This window comes from Pristis pectinata, chromosome 23 (assembly GCF_009764475.1).
Source record: "Pristis pectinata isolate sPriPec2 chromosome 23, sPriPec2.1.pri, whole genome shotgun sequence".
Taxonomy (NCBI): Eukaryota; Metazoa; Chordata; class Chondrichthyes; order Rhinopristiformes; family Pristidae; genus Pristis; species Pristis pectinata.
This window is the reverse complement of record NC_067427.1, coordinates 17,388,057-17,410,408: the sequence shown is the minus strand read 5'-3', so window position 1 is coordinate 17,410,408 and position 22,352 is coordinate 17,388,057. Positions and strand designations below refer to the sequence as shown.

General features: G+C 37.6%; 1 protein-coding gene across 1 annotated transcript in view; it reads right to left on the bottom strand.

The window, feature by feature from the left end:
* The window catches only part of gle1 (GLE1 RNA export mediator), a 37,503-nt gene that overhangs the window by 14,278 nt on the left and 873 nt on the right, over window positions 1–22,352 (bottom strand). Inside the window, exons 2-11 of the mRNA XM_052036955.1 lie at window positions 21,167–21,376; window positions 19,487–19,597; window positions 16,191–16,339; window positions 13,443–13,503; window positions 12,305–12,559; window positions 9,829–10,042; window positions 9,033–9,145; window positions 7,733–7,802; window positions 1,756–1,898; window positions 485–675 (exon numbers count right to left, since the gene is read on the bottom strand). Coding sequence (XP_051892915.1) covers window positions 485–675; window positions 1,756–1,898; window positions 7,733–7,802; window positions 9,033–9,145; window positions 9,829–10,042; window positions 12,305–12,559; window positions 13,443–13,503; window positions 16,191–16,339; window positions 19,487–19,597; window positions 21,167–21,376 — 1,517 coding nt within the window. The remainder of the gene's footprint in view (window positions 1–484; window positions 676–1,755; window positions 1,899–7,732; window positions 7,803–9,032; window positions 9,146–9,828; window positions 10,043–12,304; window positions 12,560–13,442; window positions 13,504–16,190; window positions 16,340–19,486; window positions 19,598–21,166; window positions 21,377–22,352) is intronic.

The window sequence follows — 22,352 nt, the reverse complement described above, 5'->3', positions numbered from 1 at the left end:
CTGCATAAAGAAAAAAAATCTATCTAACCTATTTTATATTATCCTATCTGGTCAGCCCTCACAGAAAACAATCCAAGTTTGTCCAACTTTTCCTCATAGCTAATATACTCCGATCCAGGCAACATCCCAGTGAACCTCTTCTGCACTCTCTCCACATCCTTCCTATAGTGTGACAACCAGAAGTGCACACAATACTTCAAATGTGGCCTAACCAAAGTTTTGCACAGCTGAAACACTGATTCCTGACTTTTATCAAATAAGTCATAATACGCAAATTAATATCCTTTTGCAAAATGGAAAAAGCCAACATAGAAAGGGATTCAGAAGAGAAGCTGTCAGACAGCTAATCAAAGTACCTTGTAATTATAGTCAACAGATTTGAAGCACCAGAACAGCTGCTACTAATAACCACCTGGTAGATAGCAGAAATCAGATCAGTTATGCTTGCAGTTTTGAGGGCATAATGTTGTTTTGGGACTTCTACCTTTGGTATTCTTCCTTTGGTAACCCGTCTTTCCATGAAGGGAAAAACGGGACTGCATAGGGACACTTTCGGTGCAAGTGGGCCAAGAAAAGATCGCCAACCTTCGGGTGAAACTCCCAGATCCCTGAAGCAACCACTGCTATTGGAAATGCAGCTTCATGGTGAGATGCAACCTCTTCCTCCCCTTGTTTCTGCAAATAATAATGAAGAAAAATGTTAAAATTAGAGCAGACACTGTACTTGTGCCTTTCCAATTAAAACTGATAACATTTTATATCTGGCCCAACCAGAACACATGTTTGCACAGTTTCTTTTGCAACAGACCACAATGTGAATCCGTGTATACATAATACAGGGCAAAGAACCTGCCCCATTCTATTGCAATATTGAATGTAATGCTCGAGAGGATGCTTGAAGAAAATGCAAAAGCACCTTTCAAAAATAAAGGGAATTGGGTAACTACTTGACTAGAACACAAATTACATGGCTGTGGAGAAAAGTAACAGGCATGTGAGACTGACTGGATAGAGTTAGCTTTTACACAACAGGCTGAGTGACCTTCTGTGTTGCATCATACTAGAACACGATGGAATGCACATTAATATTTCATCTTCTCTATAGCACTTAACTAAAATAAACCTCTCATTACATCTCTGAAAGTTTAATATGCAATGAATGGACTTAGTATAGTATAGTTACATAGGGAAGTATGCCTACCTTTTTCCAGATTACAAGATTCTCCAAAATAACAAAAAAAAACAGACATTTGATTTTGGCTATAAAGGATAAGAACCAAATGTTGGAAAGGACAACAGAACTCCAAGGAGAAAAAGGCTTGAGAAGTAAAACCTATCGATAACTGTAAGTAATACTATCTGTCCATCATCTAAATTAAGTGTCCAAAGGTGAAGTTTTATGGTAAAGCCATTTTAATTTCCATTGAAACAAAAACTCTTCTGGTACAGTGGACAGCAATCTCACCTCTGATTATCCACTTATTTATTCATTACTCTGTGAAGCTTTACTGTAAATATGCAATTTAGTTGTCACAAGTCACATAAATGTAATCCAAGTATTTAAGTGCCTGTAGAGTACTTCAGCATGTCAAGAGATCATGAAGAGTGCTACAAGAATGTAAATTTTTTCTTTTAACAATGGCAAGTGCAAATTTATTTGATATATGTATGTATATAGCCTAGTGCACATAGTAGAAGATCCTTGGTTTGACATTGCAAATTCACATCACAGGCAGTGATTTATAAATTGCTCACCACAAATTTTTCTGCCAGTTTATAACAGACGAAGTCCTGACCTTGTGGGTGATGAGCAATTGACACCAACTTCCCACCCGATGATATTTGCTTGCCTAAGAGAAGGTTATTGATCTTGTCGAAGATTTCACGCAAGTGAGACCCTAGGTGGTGAGGGGAGGAGGGGTACAAAAGAAAGATAACTTGAAAATTTATTTATATTTTTATTAAATCCACACAAAAAAAAGAGTACATGCATCATAAAAGAGGGTGAAAATACTACTGAATACATTGTGTTAAATCATACTTAGGATCACAATACTCTAAGTTAATAATCACATGTAATAGTTAATAAAGAAAAAAATTGGAATATTTTATTATAAAAAAAATCTACTCCCACTACCGAAAACCAAAGCTGTTCAATAATTTAAAAAGGAAAAACCCTTGAAACGTAACAATGTCAGCCAATATCTGTATTTTCGTCACCAAATCAAAGGTTTTGAAAATAATTCAAAAAGGGTCCCCACGGGGTTTGAAAGTCTAAGTTAGATTCAAGAATTGAAGAATGATCTTCTCTAGATTCAGGTATGACATAACATCCCGTAACCATTGAGCATGAGTAAGTGGAGTAACTTACTTCCATTTAAGCAACACAGCTCTCCTGGCTATAAGAGAAATAAAAGCCAGAATGTGTAGATCAGAAACCTTCAAAGTTATATCTTTTTCTCCAATGATCCCAAATAATGCAGTCAAAGGATTAAGTTGAAAATTTATTTTAAAAAGTACAGAAAAAGTTTGAAACACCTCTGTCCAATATTTTTTAAAGACTCTGACACGTGCAGAACACGTGAATTAAAGAAGCCTCTCCGTTATTGCATTTGTCACAGTAAGGAGATATATCAGAATAAAAACGGGATAGTTTATCTTTAGACAAGGGAGCTCTATGGACCACTTTAAATTGAAGGAGAGAATGACAGGCGCATAATGACAAAGTATTAACCAATTTAAAAATTTCATTCCAAGTTTCCTCAGAAATTGACGTCCGCAAATCTTGTTCCCAAGTGTTTTAATTTTATCTAGTGGCACCTTACTCATTCCTAATTTAACTTTGGGCCCGATTTTATCCAATGGATTAAATTACTTTATTTATCCCCTTCTGCTCAAGTTCTTACTAATTTTCAGAATTCTAAATCTTTTAAACTTCAACGTGGAACCAGACAGGGATGTCCTCTGAGCCCTTTCCTCTTTGATTTGGCCTTAGAACCTTTGGCCATTTCTCTCCAAGAATCTAGAGATATCCTTGGTACCTCCAGAAGCGGTATTAACCATAAAGTTTCGTTATGTGCTGATGATTTATTACTTTTTATATCTAATGTTGAAGCCTCATTACCTCCTATGCTTTCTTTACTTTCTTGTTTTAGTCATTTTTCAGGATACAAATTGAACTTACACAAGAGTGAACTTTTTCCTTTGAATAACCTGGTACCATTTGATATTAATATTCCTTTTAAAATTTTAAGAAATCATTTTACCTATCTGGAGGTGTCAATTACTAAAAACTAAGAAAATTTTTTCACCTTACTGTATTATGTGAAAAGGGTTTTTATCATTGATTGGCCAAATTAATGCTATTAAAATGAATAATTTACCTAAATTCATATATCTATTTCAGGCTTTACCTGTTTTTATTCCTAAGTCTTTCTTTGACTCTCTTGATTCAATTATATCTTCTTACATATGGAATAATAAACATCCTAGACTAAATAAAGTTCACCTTCAGAAGGTTAAAAAGAATGGAGGTTTAGCCTTACCTAACTTTAGATTTTATTACTGGGCAGTCAATATATGAAATCTTACATTTTGGTTACATTACATTAATCAAGAGGCTTGTCCAGTACGGGTTTCTTCAGAAGCTAACTCTGTTAAAAAATGTTCTATTATTTCTCTGCTTGGTTCTTCACTTCCTTTATCATTAAATAAACTAACAGATGATTTAGTAGTTAGACACACTTTGCGGATTTGGTTACAACTTAGAAGATATTTTGGTTTATTGGGTTTTTTTGTCCAGTCCCATTTTCTCTAATTACTTTTTTTAAACCTTCTATGACTGATGTATTCTTTAAAGAGTGGAACAAATTAAGTATTACTTGTTTTCAGGATCTGTTTGTTGGAGGAAACCTTTCTACATTTGAACAATTGTCTATCAAGTATAATTTACTGAAAACTCACTTTTTCCGATATTTACAAATTAGAGACTTTCTTCGATCTCAATTACATTCTTTTCCTGAGTCCTGATAAAAATTTATTAGATGTAATCTTTAATTTGAAACCTTTTCACGATAGCTCAATATCTAATATTTATGACAGGTTACTAGGAAATTTATTTATATTTCAGGCAAAAGACAACACAGAAGTAGATTTCATTGTGTGCAATGTTTGCACAAGTGCATTTCAACAGAAAAGAATACATCAATGTATTACCATTATTCCTACATATGTACTAATACTCTACATATATAGGTCACAGATGCTCATTCATTGCACAAGATAAATAGGAGGTGAAGGACATTTAGCCATCTAATCTGTCAATACTTCCTCATCCTCCAACCCACACACCAACTCACTTAATTGTTTAAATGACCCCAGTTTGCACTTCTGCTGCTTTACGTTGAGGCCCATCCTTTGCAACCAGTGTGAGAGAATTGTCCACTTGCCCTGATTGCCACAAATTAATCCCAAAGGAAGTCTTATGAGGTATGGTATGTGTCTGAAGCTGCAACAGCAAGCAAGTACTATACATTGTGATGAAGACCTCAGCAGGAAAATTTAATGACTATGGTAAAGGGTTGAGGCATCATTACAGAACAAAGCAGACTCCACAGAATAGAAATGCCTTAAAAGCGGGAAGTAAACAATAGTAATGATCAGAAAAGTCTCTAGCTGGAAAAATGTTGAAAGACAGACTTGCATTTAAACAGCTCCTTGCACATCCCGAGAATGTCCTGAAACAGCTTAGAGCCAATAAAGTACTTTTCAACTGTAGTCACCACTGAAACTCAAATTTGGCAGCCTAATCTACACAGAAACATCCTACAAACAGCAAAGTGATAAATGATCAATAATCTGTTTCAGTGTTTTCATTGAAGGATAAATATTGACCAGGACATAAAGGGGAACACTCTTGTTCTTCAAAATAGTCAAGGGTATTTTATGTCATAGAGTCCGACCATGGGGAAGGGCCACTCGGTCCACCACATGCATACTGACCAGTGGGCACCTATCTATATCCAAATGTCATGTGAAAAGCAGATTGGCTTTCAATTAAACATTTTATTTAAAAGAGACAGGGTAGCAGAGGTGTGACTATAGAAAGCAGGGCAAATAATTGGACTTCTGTCTGAGCTTCTCTTCAATTTTCATCTCTCTTTTGATGGTCCAAATCACGACATGCATTTCTATGATAGCCAGATGACTCCCAGCCTCTTGTTCAAGATTCAATCTTTCATATGAGAACCAAGAAATAATCTTATAACTCTTATAATCAAAAAGCCACAGGTTATAGCCCCATACTGGGACTCAAGCACATAATCCCGGTGAATAGTCCTGCTCTGGTTCTGCAGTATTAGAGGTCTTTTGGATGAGATGTTAAATCCTACCCATATATGCCGTCCAAGGTAGACATAAAAGATCCTTTGGCACTATATAAAAATAAACAAAATGTTCTTCCCAGCATTTATCTGGCCCTTATCACATTGCTGTTTGTAGGGTGATGTTCACAAATTGATACATCATTACAAATCACTGTACTTCAAAATATAAACAATATTTTACTGACAATTAAACATTTTAGGATATCATGGGATTGTGAAAGTAAAATATTAACCAGGAGTGGTTAACCAGGAGCTCACTCCAACAACCACTGAGTAAATTTTGTGCTAAGTGGCCTGATGGTGCTGAACTATCTATCTAAATACCAGCTTAAAAGCAAAGCAAATGAAAATTGAACAGATCTCTGCAATCTGATATTACTCACTGGCTTGAGAATAATGCAACTATTTTTAGTTTTGGTTTCTTTCACATCTCCTTTCTTGCCCTTCTTTGGTCTAATAGCTCAAAGTAGTGATCTTTATATAGCAACCAAGACACTCGGATACAGCCTGCTATTTCACATGGAGAATATCCATCTCAATTCTTGATGCCATTGTGCAGGGAAAGGTTCCAGAACCAGCAAAGGGATACATTATCAGGCAATCTATTTCAGCGATATTAACTGAGAGAAACATTTTGCCCAGGATACAAGAACACCTTTGACTTCAAAATGGTACCAGTTTCACCTAAGGCAGCAAATGGGACCTCAGGTTAACATTTCATCCAATAGACCAACTACTCCAGGAACCAACATTGGGAACATCTGGATCTAAGTCCTGGAATCACCTATGTAGCAACATAAGAGCAGCTTCACCAAAGGACTACAGCACATCAATAAAGTGGCTCACTGCCAATAATGACAGGCAGTAAGTCCTGGATTCGTCAGCCAACCTGCATCCTGAATAAGTTAAAAAAACAAAATATAGCTGCTTCCGGCCAATGCTCCTGAACAGGAAATCATTGGCTAATTAAGCCCTTGAGTTAGTAAATCAGTACCATGGATATTGGAAACATGAAAAGTGGAATGGTAAAGTTCTCAACAGGTCTGGCAGCTTCTACAAGGGGAGAAATAAAAATCAACATTTCAGTGACAAAGCACTACTCACATTTGTTTGGACAGCATATACCAGTTATGGCTTTTCTGTTATGATTTATACCTCCTCTGGACCCATCTTTTATTCTTTCACTTGTTCCCATCACTTACACTTGCCTTGCCCCATCATCCCCCTTCTAAAAAAAATTCCCTCCTACATTACACTTTACCACAAACAATCCCTCCTGTCCCACAGAGCACCACATTCCCCCCATTATCATCCCACTTCCTCACTTCTGTACTTGCTTCAAAGGTGTTGTTACAGTTTAGCCAATTCTTAAGACAAAAAAAATCAGGACCAGACCACCGCTATCACATGGATTTATTTATCATTGTTTTACTTGACAGAATGAACCCCCTTCTCAAACAGAGTACCTTCACGAGAAGGACTGCATGTATTGTTGGGTAGGGAGTTCCAGGATTTAGACCTAGCAATGAGGATGGAATAACAAAACATTTTCAAGTCATGGTGGTGTGCAACTTGGAAGGGAATTTGCAGATAATTATTACCAAAAGTACAAGAGCATGCACCTGCTGCCCTTGGTTGTAGAGGTGGTGTTGGGAGTACCCTAAGTTACTACAGTACACCTTGTACACAATTGTGATGTGTACCATCTACATGACAGGCATGCACTATCTCCAAAGAAACTGCAGTAAATCAGAAATAAAAAATATAGCACACTAAGCTGGAAGAAGTGCAAATGAATTACTGCTGCGCTTGTAAGGACTGTTTGGGTCCCTGGATGATGAGAATGGAAGAGTTAGGAGAGGTTTGGCAGGTGATAGTTTTAAATTGCAAGGAGATTTAAGTTGTTTTGCACCTAATTTATTTTCCCTCTTTCCCAAGTTCTGATTAACCAAGCACAAAACATTAACTCTCCACAGATGCTGCTTCTCCTGCCGAGGGTTTCCAACATTTTCTGTTTTTATTTCGATTTCCAGCACTACTGCATACCCACATCTTCCCCATCCAACAACCTAAAACCATCAAGGCTCACACAGTAATAAAATATTTGAGATCAATGCAGTTTTCTGGAACCACACTCCAACAAGGAATCATAAATTTCAGTAGAGATGGAGAAGAAAGGAGGAAAACCACAAAAATGTCAAATAATTAGTATTGGACAATGAGACCAAAGTTTATGTATGGGGGAACATGGCAGCAGAAATAAAGGAAGGGGCTAATTATAGAAGAAAACATAAATTATGGCATTATTAAATTGAGAATCAAAATCTCAGGAATAATTTTTCATTTACCTGCAATGGAAGAAATCTGACCAACAGGAATGGTTGCTGTCTTCTGAAGATCCATTTTAATCTTCTTAACCTAGAAACAAAAGTGTATTATTACTAAAATGATAAGTATTATTTACTTGTGAAATTTTATAGTAATGCCTTCATATGCTAATTCCCCAACCAAGACTAACTTTTTAAATATATTTTAAATTCATTTTTCAGGATGTGGCTGCACTGGCAAGACTAAAATTTATTGCCCTAATCCTCACCACCCTTGTGAATGTAAAGGTAAGCGATCTTCTTGAACCTGAAGGTTTTCTGGTCAATGGATTCCAGAATCTGGTTGGATGGGGAGTTTCATTATTTAGAACAATGAAGGAATTACCAAATATTTCTCAGTCAGGATGCTTTGTGACTTAGGTAGGACTCTGCAAGTGATAGTGCTCCAATGTGCCTGCTGCCCTTTTTCTAATGAATCAGAATCAGATTTATCATCACTGACTTATATGATGTGAAATTTGTTGTTTTGCAACAGCAGACAGTGCAAAGACATACAATTACTATAAAAATTACAAAAATAAACATATAGTGCAAAAAAAAAGGAATAACAAGGTAGTGTTCATGGACCATTCAGAAATATGATGGCAGAGGGGAAGAAGTGGTTTCTAAATCATGGAGTGTAGATCTTCAGGCTCCTGCACCTCCTCCCTGATGGTAGTAACAAGAAGAGGGAATATCCCAGATGGCGAGGGTCCTTAGTGATGGATGCCACCATTTTGAGGCACTCCTCTTGAAGATGTCCTCAATGGTAGGGAGGATTACAGAATTGTCAGATATCCCAGTTGAATAACTACAGTGCATTTTGTACATAACACACATCGTCATCACAGTGCTCTAGTGCAAGATTACAGACAGATCCTAGCTGCAGGATACAGTTTAGTTGGCGATAATTCCTTGTTCAGTGCATAAGAAGTTACATTACAGAATCAGATATGCCACAATGCAACTCCTTTATAATTGTACAAAACTCACACCAAATGTGGGAAAGGGAATCAATTTTGCCTTCCAATGCTGAAATTTCCATTAATTATCACCCACCTGTTACATTCTGCTTCTCCCTCATACTGCAAATGAAATCTGGAACTCAATTCCCTCCATAAAGCTAATGAGATCAGGTGGGGAGGTTTCAGTTGATAATTTCAAAAAGGACCGATATTCTAGATCGCAAAAGAGACTGGACTGTGCTGCCAATGTTAGTGCAGAAGTTGCTTGGGAGCAAAAGCATTATAATTTACTTCAAAAGCATCTGATATTATTTTACCTTACTATCCTTGCTGTTGTTAAGATCACTAATGGATGCTGCACATTGATCACAGATATCCTGCAACCGTTGGTACCATTGCAAAGTGCTTGAATCTGCCTTTATCTGCAGCCCTATATTGAAATATAAAGATTGTTCAAATTAAATTTTACAGATTGCTTGTTTCCATAAGTCTTAAATTCTTTATATATTCACTTGTAATAAACCAATTACAAATGCACATTCCTCAGTTATTACCTAAGTAGCATAACTACACTGAGCTACTAGTTGGCAAGAAACAGATTTTTCTAACAACCAGATAGATTCTATCACTCTTGCCAATCATTGTGCACAGTGAAGAGATGCACAAAGATCGGAGGATGTTTTTCACACTTCAGATGAAATACTTTACAGAAATAGACTTCAATAGGAATAAGATGAGATAAATCCAGCAACTAATTGTTCTTGCCTCATTGGCAGCAGTTCTTTAGGCAGCTAAATTTAAACACAGTGAATTTTAGAAGCCTACTTTCCTGGATTCTGTCAGTATCACATTAATTTCTGAACCATACTGTACATTTTGTTCCCTCCTCAAGTTAAAGGATTTTCATCAAGATCTCCAAAAATCTCATCAATGAGCACTCACCACCTCAGGTAAAACAGTCAAGAGAAAAGACTCCTGATTTCAAAAGGAAGGTATTTACAAAACACTAGAAGATGTGACATTTCCATGCATTTCTCTCTGCATAGTCACACCTAGAATACCAACATTTGAATTACCCAAATAGATTTTTCACAAATACTAACACTGCATTACCTTCTTTAAGACTGGGCTTCTGTTGAGGAGCTGGTGCTGTTATTTCAGTTTTGACTTCTTGCTTTTTCTGAAGTGCTTTCTCCTCTTCTTCTTTTATCCTCTTCTTCTCTGCTGCTACAGCAGCAATTTTCTCATTCATGGCAGCTATCAACTCTCTCATTTGCAGCAGGGCTTGCTCTGCATTCAGCATGTCCTCCTGTTGTAGCAACCCACCCTACAAAAATCATAAAATTAGGATTGTATTTTTTTAAAATATGGGTGTTCACAATGCAAGTAATTTGCTCCCTTTCCTGCTCTTGGCAATTCTCAAAGTACGTCTACACTGGCACAGGTGACCCTACTCCCCCCACCCCACTCAGAGTCTCCAATATTCGCACACACACCCAAGGTTTGTCAGTGGGCTACTCACTTTACACATCAGAGCCAAGCTCAATCATGTTCTCAACCAATGCCCACAGATTGACTACAATTAGGAACATAGAAATAGTTTATGCAGCCACTCAAGCCTTTCCCAGTATTCAATTGCATCATGCTTCATCTGAATCTTAACTCCATCTATCTGCCTTAGTTCTGTAACCTTTAGTACTCTTGACCAACCAAAACATAACATTCTGTATTGACATTGTCAATCACCAACACTCCCACCATCTCCCTGCTACAATAGGTTTTTGAGTGAGAGATCTTGATTTGTGCTGCTATGCACATCCTGACATCTCCAAGTGGCCTGGCTCCATTTTCTGGTTGTGGCCTTTGTTCAGAACTCCCTTCAGGGGAAAAAGTTTTTTTTTAAATATTCAGAGAATACAAGCCAATCAACATAATTAAACCCTTGTGGCCCCAGTGTCATTTTGGTTAAATCTGTGCTTCCCCCTCCATGGTGACAAGCTCTTTTCAGGTGGTGTGATTGAAACAGATCATAGAACCTTAAATGGAATCTAACCAGAGTTTTAAAACTGTTACAGGGCTTTCAGTCTATTGTATTTCACATCTGAAGTTTGTAGATGTATATGCAACCCAGAGTGCCCAGATATCAAAAGGGGGAAAGGATTTCTAAATTTCTACCACTGATGAGTCGTGATCCAAAGTAGGAATCATAATCATCACAGCAGAAACCAAACTACCACTGACATCTATTATCCTGTAATGGTCAGTGACCTAGAGTTCATACCAACTTTTCTCATCTTCAGTCTCAATAGGTAACACAGATCCTTAAAGGTAGAACCTTTGTGTTCTTTTACCATAAGCAATATGCTCAAAATTCACATTTGAATTGTAGAAATGAAAATTAATTTTGCCTAACAGAAAGTAGAAGTTTCAAAGAATAATCTATTATGCACATTTCGAACAGGTTTAATCTTCCCCACTCACCAGAAGATGCATTAACTATTTGGGAGACTGAATAGTCTACAAAGGCCCTAAAAGGAAACTGAATAAATATATGGAATGACTCTGTTCCTCCCAACTTCAAAAACTAAGAGTCACGATGAAAACAACTTTAAAAGCCTGCAAATCTGAATTTCAACATACTACCATACTGCTTTAAAATCTAATTCTGATTGATTAAAGGCACAGTATAAATACAAGCTGTTGAAACATGCATGGGGGAAAATTAGTCATTTATTTGAAGCAGCCCAAGAGGCTTGGTTAAGAGGCTTCAAAACAAAAGTTCATCTTTTTCATCCTCACCTTTCAAAAGAAGTTAAGTTTACCAACTTGGGCTCATAAGAACCAGGAACTGTCTGGTAATAATGTTCATCAAAGGCTCAAAAGTGAGTGCAAATACAGTTGAACAGTGGGAAGTGGGGGTTAGGTTGGTAGGAAAGAACCAAAGCAAGCCTAACCCCATACACATTCACACAGTAAGATTAAATGAACAACGTTATTAATGCTGTTTTGGTTTTCCCAATCTCTACATAATGTTCCTTATGATTACAATATTTTTGTAGATGTGTTTTTAGTGAATTAGTGGCTACTAATTCCTCCCTTCCCTCATCCATGCAAGGACATCAAAGTCAGCATTTATTACATCGCAGTAGGGATAGTTGCAAAGTAATCAAGGTTGATAATTAAATATTCTAGGATACTTAACTTCTGGAAAAGACAGGCAAAGTGGAAGAGGAGCAGGGGAGCCCCAATAACAAAACATGAGATAAAGGCAGGAAAGATCTTAGCTCAGCTAAGAGTTCTCTAATATCAAGGGGCAGAGTACAAGTTAAGAATTAAAAACACATCTACAAAAATATTGTAATCATAAGAAACATTATGCAGAGATTGGGAAAACCAAAACAGCATTAACAATGTCAAGGGTGCATTCATGGAATGTATAAGAGATGCTTTTCTAGAACAGTAGGTTCAGAAAACAAGGAAACAGGCTATTTTCTGTTCCATCAGTGCTGCTCCATCACTGTTCCCATTTTTAAGATTTAAATCTGACAATTCAGCCAAAACTTGCCCTTATTCCATGCCATAGACACACCTCTGATGTGAGCTTAATAACGCCTGACACCAGGCTGCACAGTTGATTGCCACGATTACTGTATTCTGAGAGGTCCAGTCCAACCAGCTCCTTCTGTTTTAAGTAGGGCTCAATCTGCAGATTCAGATTTAACACTTCTGCCTGGATGGCATTCAGCCGGCGCAGTCGGTCGCGACTTTCTGCCTGCCTCTGCCGCTCCAACTCCTTCTGTCTTAGCCGCTGCTGTTCAGCTTCTCGTAGTTTCAGATTCATATTCTGCACAAAACAGGAAGAAAATAAAAACAATGAAAAACGAAGCAGCAGCAAGGAGGGAAGACAATAAAAGTAAGACATCACAGTAAAAACAAGAACAGCCCCTGGAAATACATTGGACCAGTCAGCATCTGAGAAGTGATCTCAGAAGTGCAACTTTATTCCTTAATGCAACTCTGAATGAAGGGAAATTTCTTTACCCAAGTTGTGTATTTTTCAAAATTCTCTCCCCAATAGGGCCATGAATACTGTGTTGTTGAGTCCATTCAAGAACGAAAGCAAAAGTTTTTTTTTAAATCAATGGATGTCTGTGAACCATTGGTTCCTCTCACTCTAGAGTTCAAGACCCACTCCACAGAACTGAAAAGTCCAGCTGATGTACCCAGGTAGTGCTGCACCACTGAGGATTATTTTTTTTAATCATAAATTTGTAGAAGGCCCATCACAGGGGCAACTAAAGAGAGTGCAATTCCACTTGTGGAGAAGTGCAAAGCTAGAAAACATCAATAAGAGGAGGTCACCATGAAGAGGAATTTAGGAGAAACTTCACCCAAGAACTGACAAAAACTGATAAAGATAGAGTTCAAAATAAAAAAAAGATTTGTGGACTGATTGGGCTGAGAAGCCCATTTCAGTGCTGTGAGTTCCAAATAACGCTTTGTATGTCTATGCATATCTTAAAAAAGCATTCCCTTATCTCTTTCCGAAGTATGTCATATTTAATCTAATGTTCATGCCTTCTAGTTCTGGAGCTCTCAGTCAAAGGAATCAGCCCATTGACTTTTTCCCCACCCCTTGATTTTAAACCTTATTGGCACCCTGCAGTTTCATAACAAAACAGGGTTCACTAACAACTCCACAATGCAGAGCGTACTCTACTATTCACCTTTGCTTTGCGCCGGTGCTCTTCCTTTAACTTTTCTTGACGTCCTCGAGCTTCAAGAGACCTTCAAAAGAAATGTTTTTTTGGTTTCACACTCCAAACATTTTGCTCTCTTTCCCCCCCAAACCCCTCCCAAAAATCACAATAAAGTTTTAGATTTGGCTTATATCGGTCTACAGCACAACAAAAAGAAATCTGTTACAAAATATCAGGGGAACTGGAACTAATTGATAGTTCTTTCAAAGACAGTCACGATGGGCTAAAAGATGGAAAATTTAACACTGGAATAATTTTAAAAAGTCACTAAGCAACTTAAAAAAAAGGTATTCTGATTTAATTTTTCCAATAACATGCCAGGCTTATCTTTTGTTTCTTTTAGTAGTAATAAAATAAGAAAACTAACAACTTCAGATGCTAATGATAAATCAGGTTAACCCAAATACCTACTAAACTAATCATTGAATAACTGTGAAATAAAATTACTGAAGCAAATTTTCATTGCAAAAAATGTTCCATTCTGTTTCTACTGGATGAACATTTAATTTCAATTTAAATGCATAGAATGAAGATTCAATTTCAGCAATGTGCATTTTACAATGCTTTCATCAAGTTAAAAAGTACAGTGCAGCAACAGGCCCTTTGACCCAAGATGTTGTGCCGAACTAATTAAACTAGTAATTAAATGCCTAACTAAACTAATCCCTTCTGCCTACACAATGTTCATATCACTCCATTTTCTGCACATTCATCTGCCTATCTAAGAGCCTCTTAAATGTCACTATCGTATCTGCCTCCACCACCACCCCCACCCCTGGCAGCACATTCCAGGCACCTACCACCGTGTTAAAAAATCTTGCCCCCACACATCTCTTTTGAACTTCCCCCTCTCACCTTAAATGCATGCCCTCTAGTATTAGACAATATAGTTACAAATGAAATAAAAACTTTCATTTAAATGGCAACCTTCAAGATCTCAGGATATCCCGAATTGTTTTACAGCCAAGGAAGCATCTTTGTGGTGTAATCACTGTAAAATGTGGCAAACATAGCAGCTAATACACCCAGAGCAAGATCCAATAAATGATAATATGTTAATGACTGGATACTTAAAAAGGGAGAAAGGAATGGACCAAGAAATTACAGGCCAGTTGGCTTACCATCAGTAGCAAGCAAAATACTAAAATTAAGTCTGTAGAACATTACAAATCATTTAGAAAGACACAGAATATCCATAGACACCATGGATTTGTGGAAAGATCAAGGATATATTAACTTGATTGAAACAGGGAAGCCAGTGCAGTATAGGCCACGTGGCTTTTACAAGGCATCTGGTTAAGTCCCGCATGGTAGAATGATTAGTAAAAGAAAAGCCCAAAGGATCCAAGGCAAAACAGGAGGTTGGATCTGTAACAGGGTGAGGAGAAAACAAAGAGTAATGGTCAACAACAACAAAAAATAGAACTCCTTGTTAGTTCTCTTACTTTTAAATATAGAAATGGGACCAATGATTAAATTTGGAGATGAAATGAAAATTAGCTAAGTAACTAACAGTGAGGAAGAAAATCATAGGCATCATTAAGATATCAATGGTGGCAAGAAAGTGGCAAACTGAATACAACACAGAAGTATAGGGTAATGCATTTGGGGGAAGGAAAACAAGGCAAGTGAATACACAATAATTGTTATATAATGATAAACAACTTGGAAGAAGACATGGATCTTAGCAGTGCCCATCCATAGTGAGGCCACAGCAACTGCATACATTTCTGGTCACCACACAGTAGAAGATGTGACAGTACCAGAGAGGCTACAAAGGAAGTTGCCAGGGCTGAAGAATTTTAATTAACAGGAGATCAGTCAGGCTAGAGTTGTTTTCTTGAGGGGTGGTTTGAGGTGCATAAAATTTTCCAGGCGGTCCAGATAGGGTGATTGAGGACCTATTGCCATTTAGCAGTGGCGAGCAAAGGGGCACGGATCTAAGGTCACTGGTAAGAGGAAAGAGGAGAAAAAAGTTTTCTTGCATCCAAGGAGTGGTGGGATCAGAACTCACTGCCCAGAAGGATGGGGTAGACAGAAACTCTCAAGGTTTAAAAGAAAACTTGGATGAATACTTCGTGTCATACCCTGTAAGATTAGAGAACCAGAGCTAGGACACAGGATTAGCCAAAAAATAAAATCACTTTTGTTCCCAGCATAGACAACCAGAAAGACCAAGTAGCTTCTTTCTGTACCATACATTTCTGATATTGTGATTCAGAATGATGAATGAGAAAAAAAATTGGTCAGAACATTAGGACAAACACCTGCCTGCTTCTTTAAAATAGTACTACACATCAATTACATCAGTCAAGGTGGCAGAAAGGGCACCAGTTTAGTGCTGCACCCATGACAGGACAATACTCCCTCAGTTACGCACAGCAAATGTCATCTTAGATTTTGTGTCATAAGGCCAGAATGAAACAAAACTTTTGTTTTGGAGCTGTACAGGTTACACAAAATGGAATTAAGAGGAAGAAAAATAGATACCAGATGACTCATAATTCATTAACTGTTGATCTCTAAACTGCAATTATATCTTTAGCAAGAGAGGGTTTAATAAATCCAAAGAGGAGGTTAGGGTAAACATTTCAGTACAAGTCACCTTGGGGTTATTCTCATTTAACAACTGTGGGTAATTATTGAAATTGATGAAGAGAGCCATGTTTACCATTTGACCAAAGAGACACATCCAATAGCCTTCAAATTTCTTACCCTTTCTCCATCATATCACGCATCTCCTCATATTCCTGACGTTGCTTAAGCTCCAAGGATTCTTCAAATCGCTTCATTTGTTCAGCAGATGATTTTGAGAGATCCTGAACAGTTTTCTGTTGGAGTTCCTGACGATGCTTCAGCTCAGCCTAAGAAGAGAGATAGAATGAAATTCCATTAATACAGTATGTCATCACATCCTTGGGGCTTCACCATTAGCAAATTACTTTTGAAGTGCAGTCACTTTTGTTACCTAGGAAAGGCAGTAGCTGAATTCATATATCAAGATTCCACAAACAGCAAAATGAGCATTAAATGATTAATCTGTTTTTGGTACTGTTGGTTGCAGAAGGAAGTGTTCGTCACACATAATCTCAATTTTAAATAATTAATGCCAATGTCTAAGACTGGATTCACCCCTAGATTTTTAATTACAAAAAGGTTTTTTTTAGAAAATTGAATTATGCTCCATTTTATTGTGCCATCAGATTGATCGCCACCTAGCCCTACAACAATATTTGACACCAGTGTAATTATTACCGTACATAATGACTGAGAAAATTAAATCCTTTTGACCCATGCAGTAATACAGCTTCATAGAAAGGCAGGGCACACACATCTCCAAATGAAAAGTCCAAGCAGCTCTGATGTTTTGGGCAGGGACAGAAAAAATACCACACTTTTACAATGTACTAAAGAGTTTTATGAAAGCATTTGTGAACAAGGGATTTCCTTTATTATTTACACATCAGTTCAGGTGGAACACAAATGCCTGCAAAAACAGTGGGCTGACAGGCTTGTTTCAGTGGATTCAACACATTAAGCAATGACATGAAACATCAGATGGTTAGAGATGTCTTATCCCCATAAATGGATCAGCACATGATGTATCACTGAGCTACATAGATGAGGAAGGTTTGAAACAACTGATTTCAACTATTCATGCAAAGTTTCAATGGGGCAATTCACCTTGGTGGCTTTTGAGACAAAGGAGAGTGACCAGAAAAGGAAGAACTGCAGCTAGGCATTTATTCTAAACATCATCCAGTGCTGACTCCTTGAAGCATCAGAAACAGATGAGAGTGTAACGTGATTCACCTGCACGGGCTAAGGAAGCCAAATAGCCTTCCCTTTTGCAATGTCATTCTATGATACCCAAAATACAATTAATCAAGTCATATATCACTTTGTGAAGTTATTAGAAATTCTACTGCCTGTTCAACCATACTCTGACTTCCTTCAACAAGGAGTAATGGGAGTTTACAAAAAAACAAAAATTTTCCAGCTGTGCTTGTACACTGACTAGCCAGCTTATAAAAACAAATGTAGACTATGAAAAAATAAAGGCGCACAAGATTTGGGAGTTGAAATGAGGAAATCAATTTGGTTGCCAATACTATAAATTATTCCAGCTCTCAGTTCAGAGCTAGCAAAGTTACAAGGTTGTAATGTTTTATGAGGCTTGCTGGAATTGGTTGAATTTGTTACCAAAGAGCCAAGATACATTTGGAATGCAGTTCAGAGCTGCAGTGAAATGTGATCATTTGAATTAACAGCTAGAGGAACGTGAAGCAATTATCAAAGAGATTACAACAATTGCCTTCGTGAGTATGCTTCCACTGCAGTTTATAAATCAATATATTATGAAGCAGGATATCGAGAGAAAGCAGAACTGTTTCCTTGCTAGTTAACAAACACACAGTATAGCTTTCAAATCAAATCCATAAACTTCAGGAATTCAGGTTGCCTGAATGAAGGACTTGAGTTATGGGAAAGATTGGTTAGGCTGGGCTCATTTTCCCTTAGAGGTATATAAAATTATATGAGGTAGATAGATGGAATCTTTTTCCTGTGGTAGGGGAATTTAAAAAAAAGGGCATACATATATGGTGAGAGAAAGGAGTTTTAAAGAGGATTTGAGGGCAAATTTTTTTTTAGAAACACAGAGTGGTTGATATTACTGCCAGAGTAAGTAGTGGAATCAGATTAAGAGATATTTAGACAGGTACTTGAATAGACAAGGCATAGAAGAACACTGACCTTATGCAGGTAAATAGGATTAGTATTGATGGGCAAAAAGTTTGGAATTGACATGATGGACAGAAGGGCCCGTTCCTGTGCTGTACAACTCTATGACTCCAACACCACGAACTAATCTTTTTATATTCCAGGTACCTGTTAGTATCTTTCACTGGAAGAACTTTGGGCCAATATTTGAAGAGAATCCCTGGAACATGATGAGATTTTAGAGTTGTACAACACTGAAACAGACACTCCAGCCAAACTCATCCATGGCAATCAAAATGCCATTCTATGCTAATTACATTTTCCTGCATTGGGCCAATATCTGTTTAGTCCTTTCCTTCCATGTACCTGTGCATATGCCTTTTATATGCTGTGATTGTATCTTGCCCTACCACTTCCTCTGGCAGTTTGTTCTAGCTCTCCACCCTCCCTGTCCTTCTCCCTCATGAAGAGTGATGCAAAGTATTCATTCAGGACACCACACACATCCCCTGGCTCCATACAAAGACTTCCTTTTTTAGTCGTTGTGAGGACCTACTCTTTCCCCAGCTACCCTCTTGCTCCTAGTTATTTATAAAAGGTTTTTGAGGAAACTTCTATCACAACAATTTGAATATGACTAATTTATAGGTTTAAGGGAAACCATTTTTAATTGAAAAGATGAATCAACTATTAAAATAAGCAACATTTAGTAATTCAAATCATAAAGAATTACTGAAAATGCTGTAACCACACCACTTTCCTCACCTCTGGGGCAGCAAGTTACTGACCCATTCCACACACCCAGAAATACATCACTGGACATTGTGTAGTGAAGATTATTGTGCTCAACCAGCATGCCAGAGAAACCCCTTGCTTTCTTATAGCTGTGCAAGGATTCAATCCCAGAAATATTGAGATTTTCCCAGCACTAAGCATACTAGGTAAAATGATATCTGTTACACAAAAAGCCTTGTTGCCTGCAAGCCCCACTAGAATGCTAGTCATGGGAAATTTCAAGATGAATGGATTTTTAGACAAAAAGAAATGGGATTAGAAAATAGAGGTAGAATACCCAACAATCTTATTAATGGTCAGGAAGCCTCAAAGGACAATATAACCTATCCCGTTCCTCTTTCAGATTTTTTTTTGTCTGATGTCCCTAGGTAGTCCTAGGTACTGCTTAAGTGACCTAGCAGTGCTCCCAGTGGTGGCAGAACACAAGCCACACTACCCATTCAAATTTTCACTACCTTAAAACACAAGCAATACTTTTATTTTCCATTTCTCACCTGACCCCTAATTCTGTGGACTCCCTCATACATTTTAACATAACCTTCGATCTGAGTGGCTTCTGGTGAAAGCAGCAGAAGTGCACGTTCTGGAGTCAATTCCTGCACCAACTGATAAAAACAGAAAAAGGAATAAACTGATACGAAATTGAACTTTTTATATAGTGTCTTTAATATATTGAAACATCCCAAGGTAATTCACAGAAATGTCATTAAACAAAATTCAACACTGAACATTTCAATGCGAGACTTTAAGACAGCTTGCCAAATGTTTGGACAAAGAGGAAATTCCAGCAGCAGTTTAAAATAGGTAGAGAAATGGAACTGATGGAACTGAAGAATAAAGACCCAGGCAGCTGAAGGTACAGCTGCCAATGATAGGACAATTAAAATTACACTTGTGCAAGATTCTATAATTGATTTTAGGGATGCAAGAGGCCAAAGAGTAGAGGAGAGCAAGGTAAAAAGGAATTTGAAAATAAGGAGAGAACTTTAAAAACAAGGTTTTGTAGAACAGAACCTTCTACAAAATAGGAATAATGCATGAAGGGGAATTGGTTTGAATTAGGATACACACAGCAGAATTTTGGGCAAGCTCAAAGTTTATGTGGGGTGGAAGGTGTGATGCTCAGAGTTAGCTGTGTCCAGAGATAGCACAAGGAACACAGTCATACATGGATTAAAAAAACGCAATTTATTTTAAAAGCTGGTACTAACATTATACAAAACCAAAAGTGGCATTTTAAAAGTTGGCACACAATCTCAAACTTCATGGACAAATTAAGTAACTGTTTGACTTTAAAGAATTTACTTTAACAATTACACAGATTTTAAAGGAAGTACCTAGCTATTTAGGAATAAAGCAATAATTAAAATACTCGATTAAGTCTACAAAGGCAGTTTATTTTTATTACAGAAGTGCAATATGGAGGAGTGATCGAGTACCATGCTTTGGTGCCAATACAGAAACACTAGACCAGCAAGGGAATGGGAAGATTAAAATGAAATTAGGCAACACAGTGGTCCGAGTGCTTGCTTAACCTTACAAGCATCAGCCAAAGCAGCTATTCCAGAAAAGTGTTAAGCAGAGGGGTGGAAAAACACTTTTTTTTGCTGGAGGTTCAATTGACACTAAGATTTGCACCCTATTCTCATGCAGTATTACTGGGAGGGACAGAACCAGGGAGAAGAGTTCAGAGCCAAGGCCAGATACTTCCTCATAGGGTCTGCAGAACATAATCCAAGGCATTTTTCTTGCCCCAGTAAATGGTTATAATCCAAGGCTGGCAGCAAGTTACCAACCAGATGCAGCTTAAAATGGGACAGGATGCCCAAATATTGCAAAAGCCAAGGTTGCCAACCCTCTAAGAATACCCCTGGGTCACCAGGAATTAAATGTACCTGTCCACTTTCCAAACTGTATGGGAAGGCCAGAGATCTTGGTAATAAATAATATGAATAAGAATTTTTGGCAAGAAATCATAGGATGAAATCTCTTGGAATACATTCAATCAGAATTGACAGTCCTTCTGGCAAGAAAAAAAAAGCCCTGAATTTTTAGATACCAGTATTGTGGAAAAAGTACATTCAAAAATGTCAGTGATCAACTATACCCCAATACCCATTATTCTGTGATTACAGAGAATAATGAACAGTACGTACTAATGAATAGAGACAAACCTGCACATTATTATTATTTTTCTCTTCTGTTCTTGGCTCTGGAGAAGGAACAGACTTCTCCAGCAATTGGTCGTTTCCAGCAAGACCCTGAATCAGAGGTGCCAAATTCTCTGTGGCATTGGATTGCACTTCTGGTTGGGAGAAATGATCTAGTATCCATGCTGAGGTTACAGAAAGCTTGGGTGACGATTGGCATTGTTCCAAAATACCCTAGAAAAATAGGACATTGAATGATGTAAAACAAGAGCTATGAAATAACTTGGTCCAAGGGAGACTCTTATTGAAATGCACAGTGCCCTTCAGAACAGTTATTATTCAAACTATCCAATCCTATTTTAAAAATTTTCTTTCACCCCTGGTGCCCACAACAGGATGTGAATTTTATTAGGATTACAGCAACAAGAATAAAGATATTTTTCTTCTTTACAACTGCATGGGTTTGGTTAATAAGTATTACATTCCTATCTTGATGCAGGGTTAAGACCCAAAACGTTGACCATCCCTTTGCCTCCACAGATTCTACTTGACCCACTGAGTTCCTCCAACATTGTGTTTTTTTGCTCCAGATTCCAGCATCTACAGTCTTGTGGCCACATTACTATCCCGATTCACTATACGGATATCAATATCATGCAAGAACAAAAAATAGGTTTAGGCCAACCAACCCCTCAGGCCTACTTAATATGATCATGGCTGAACTGTGCCAGTTCCCTGATCTCTCAAAAAAATCCTCTTTAAACACCCCCAAATACTCCACAACCCTCTGGGGTAGAAAATTCCAAAGATTCACCATTCCCTGTGAGAAGTTCCAACGCACCTCAGGTTTTAAGTGATCACCCCCAATCTTGTAACTACAACCTACATTTCTACAAGGCTATAATGGAGGTATTTCAGAGTTAGTGGGGTACAGTCACAGACACAATTCAAACACAAGGCAAATTTTAGATTGGAGCTTTCAAAGATGCCCATTAACATAGGTTAATGAGGATAGGGGTGATGGGTGAGTGGGGCAGTGTACAACCAGATAAAAGTAGCATAATTTTGGATTAACTGAGTTTCAAGAATACTGAAGTAATTGATGTTAGTTGCAAACAGAAAACGTTAACAGCATCACATGGGTTGAAGTTGTTATGTTGATTGAAGGAAATGAAATTTCCCCTCAGAGCTACATTTCAAAAGAAAACAA